The sequence below is a fragment of the Palaemon carinicauda genome, chromosome 3 (assembly GCF_036898095.1).
Source record: "Palaemon carinicauda isolate YSFRI2023 chromosome 3, ASM3689809v2, whole genome shotgun sequence".
NCBI lineage: Eukaryota > Metazoa > Arthropoda > Malacostraca > Decapoda > Palaemonidae > Palaemon > Palaemon carinicauda.
Window position 1 is genome coordinate 94,648,441 of NC_090727.1, and position 2,500 is coordinate 94,650,940.

Consider the following 2,500-nt stretch of genomic DNA (forward strand, 5'->3'; position numbering starts at 1 on the left):
ACATAGTATTCTAGAAGTTTTATTCCAGCTATGACCAAGTTGTGGAATGATCTTCCTAAGCGGGTGGTGGAATCAGTAGAACTTTAAAAGTTCAAAGATGTTTTTATGTTGAACAGGCTGACATTGACATAACTCTTTTTATAGTGTATATATGACATATATGTTTTGACGTTATTGTTTTTACAAGGATTTATTGTTAATTTGTTATCATCATTTATTTATTTCCTTATCTCCTTTCCTCACAGGGCTATTTTCCCTGTTGGAGCCCTTTTTGCTTATAAAATCCTACTATTCTAACTAGGGTTTTACCTTGACTAGTGATAATAATAACAATAATGATAATAATAATAATAATGATAATAATAATGATAATAATAATAATATATGAGTGTATACAAGCGTATATGTATATATATATATATATATATATATATATATATATATATATATATATATATATATATATATATATATATATATATATTTTAGTCACGGAAGGAGAACCGAGGTTTTGTTTTCCTTTTACCTTTCGGGGCTATAATAGTTAATTATTTTATGCTCATCACGTGTTAGCTTTTGTGAAATTTACACACGCACATACACAGACACAAACACACGTACACACCCACACACACACACACACATATATATATATATATATATATATATATATATATATATATATATATATATATATATATATATATATATATATATATACATATATATGTGTGTATATATATAATGATAAATCTTGCACATTTAGATGTGTTTTTCATATTCATATAAGTATGTATTACACACCCTCAATACTGTATTCTTTCTACACCGCGGGATCAGAGAACCGAAAGGGAATCAACTGGGAGATTATAGCTTCTGGTTGGCCGGGGAACCGAATCCTAGGTTTAGGAGAGAAAATTGGTATTACACACACACGCACACACATGTATATATATATATATATATATATATATATATATATATATATATATATATATATATATATATATATATATATATATATATATATATGTGCGTGTATATAATCTATATATATATATATATATATATATATATATATATATATATATATATATATATATATATATATATATATACATATATATTATGCCTGTTGTAGAATTGGGGAATATGTTTAAGGTAGCTTTAGCCTGCTGATTACGGCCCAATATCCGTCACTGCCATATTATCTTATTCTTTTCAATGTGGTTGGCCTAGAAAGCAAACTTTTTGCATATGCAGAGGGTGCTACACTCCTGAATTTAGATCTCAATACACTGCACACATAACAACTAACATATCTCTTTCTAGTATACTGTAAGACAAAGGCCTCAGACAAGTCATTTCATGTCTGGGTTTTTCTTACTCGATATTATTATATCATTATATTTTGTAGTCCTCCATATACTTGAAGTGCTGTATAGCAAGATTTTCACGTTTTTTTTTAAATCAAACAAGATATTTTCGTTAACCGGAATAGTGATAAAAGAATTAGATATAAATTGTATAGAAAAAAATCTTGAGTGAGACTACTCATTCGTGGAATCATGCTTGACAATGCATGTTTTTTCTATGGAGATTGTAATATCGACGAGTAAAGGAAATGGAATATAGTACTCCAAATGACCTATGTTTGAATCCAGCTAATGACTACTTTGTCTTGCCTTCACTCAAATATCAAATAGTTCCAGGTTGGATTGGTCCAGGGATGGTGTTTCATGCTGCCGCTCGGGAGAGATTTCTTTTCTGGAGAGATAGTGAGAATCTAGGAACTAATATTGACAGTCTAAGACGAGCACCGGAGGGGAAGGCTATTCATTTTGAAAATAATGAGAATGTTTGATAAATAAATGATTAAAGAATGAAAGAAAGGACCACAAATGATAAAGAAATAAATAGGAAAACCAAAATGGCGGGAGGGGGGGTGGCACCCGAGGTTGGCGCGAGCGAGGGGGAGGTCCGCCCTTGCTGGCGGGAGGTGGTGAGGCCTCCCTGGGCTGACGGGAGAGGGGAAGGCCCGCCCGGGCTGGCTGGAGGGGGGGGTGGACTGAGACCCACCTGGGTCTGGCAGGAGAGGGGGAGGCCTGCAGGTCTGGCGGGAGGGGGGGAGTCCCTCCCGTGCTGGCGGGACTGGGGATGGCTCGCCCAGGCTGACGGGAGGGTTGTAGCTGTCCGGGCTGGTGGGAGGGGGGAGGTCCACCCGGGCTGGCGGGAGGTGGGGAAGGCCCGCCCGGGCTTTCGAGAGGGGGGGAAGGCCCGCCCGGGCTGACGGGAGGGGGGTGGCCCGCTTGGGCTGGTGGGAGGGGGGGAGACCCACCCGGGCTGGCGGAAGAGGGGGAAGGCCCGCCTGGGCTTCCGGGAACGGGGGAGGCCCACCCGGGTTGGCTGGTGGGGGGGGGAGGCCTGCCAGTCTGGCGGGAGGGGGGAGTCCCTCCTGAGCTAGCGGGAGGGGGGGGAGGCTCGCCCGGGAAGGCGGGAT

General features: G+C 39.6%; 1 protein-coding gene across 1 annotated transcript in view; it reads right to left on the minus strand.

Moving 5' to 3' along the window:
- Window positions 1–2,500, minus strand: part of LOC137632740 (basic proline-rich protein-like) — a 26,309-nt gene that overhangs the window by 7,131 nt on the left and 16,678 nt on the right. The window contains exon 4 of the mRNA XM_068364819.1: window positions 2,080–2,314. Within this exon, the coding sequence (XP_068220920.1) occupies window positions 2,080–2,314 (235 nt within the window). The remainder of the gene's footprint in view (window positions 1–2,079; window positions 2,315–2,500) is intronic.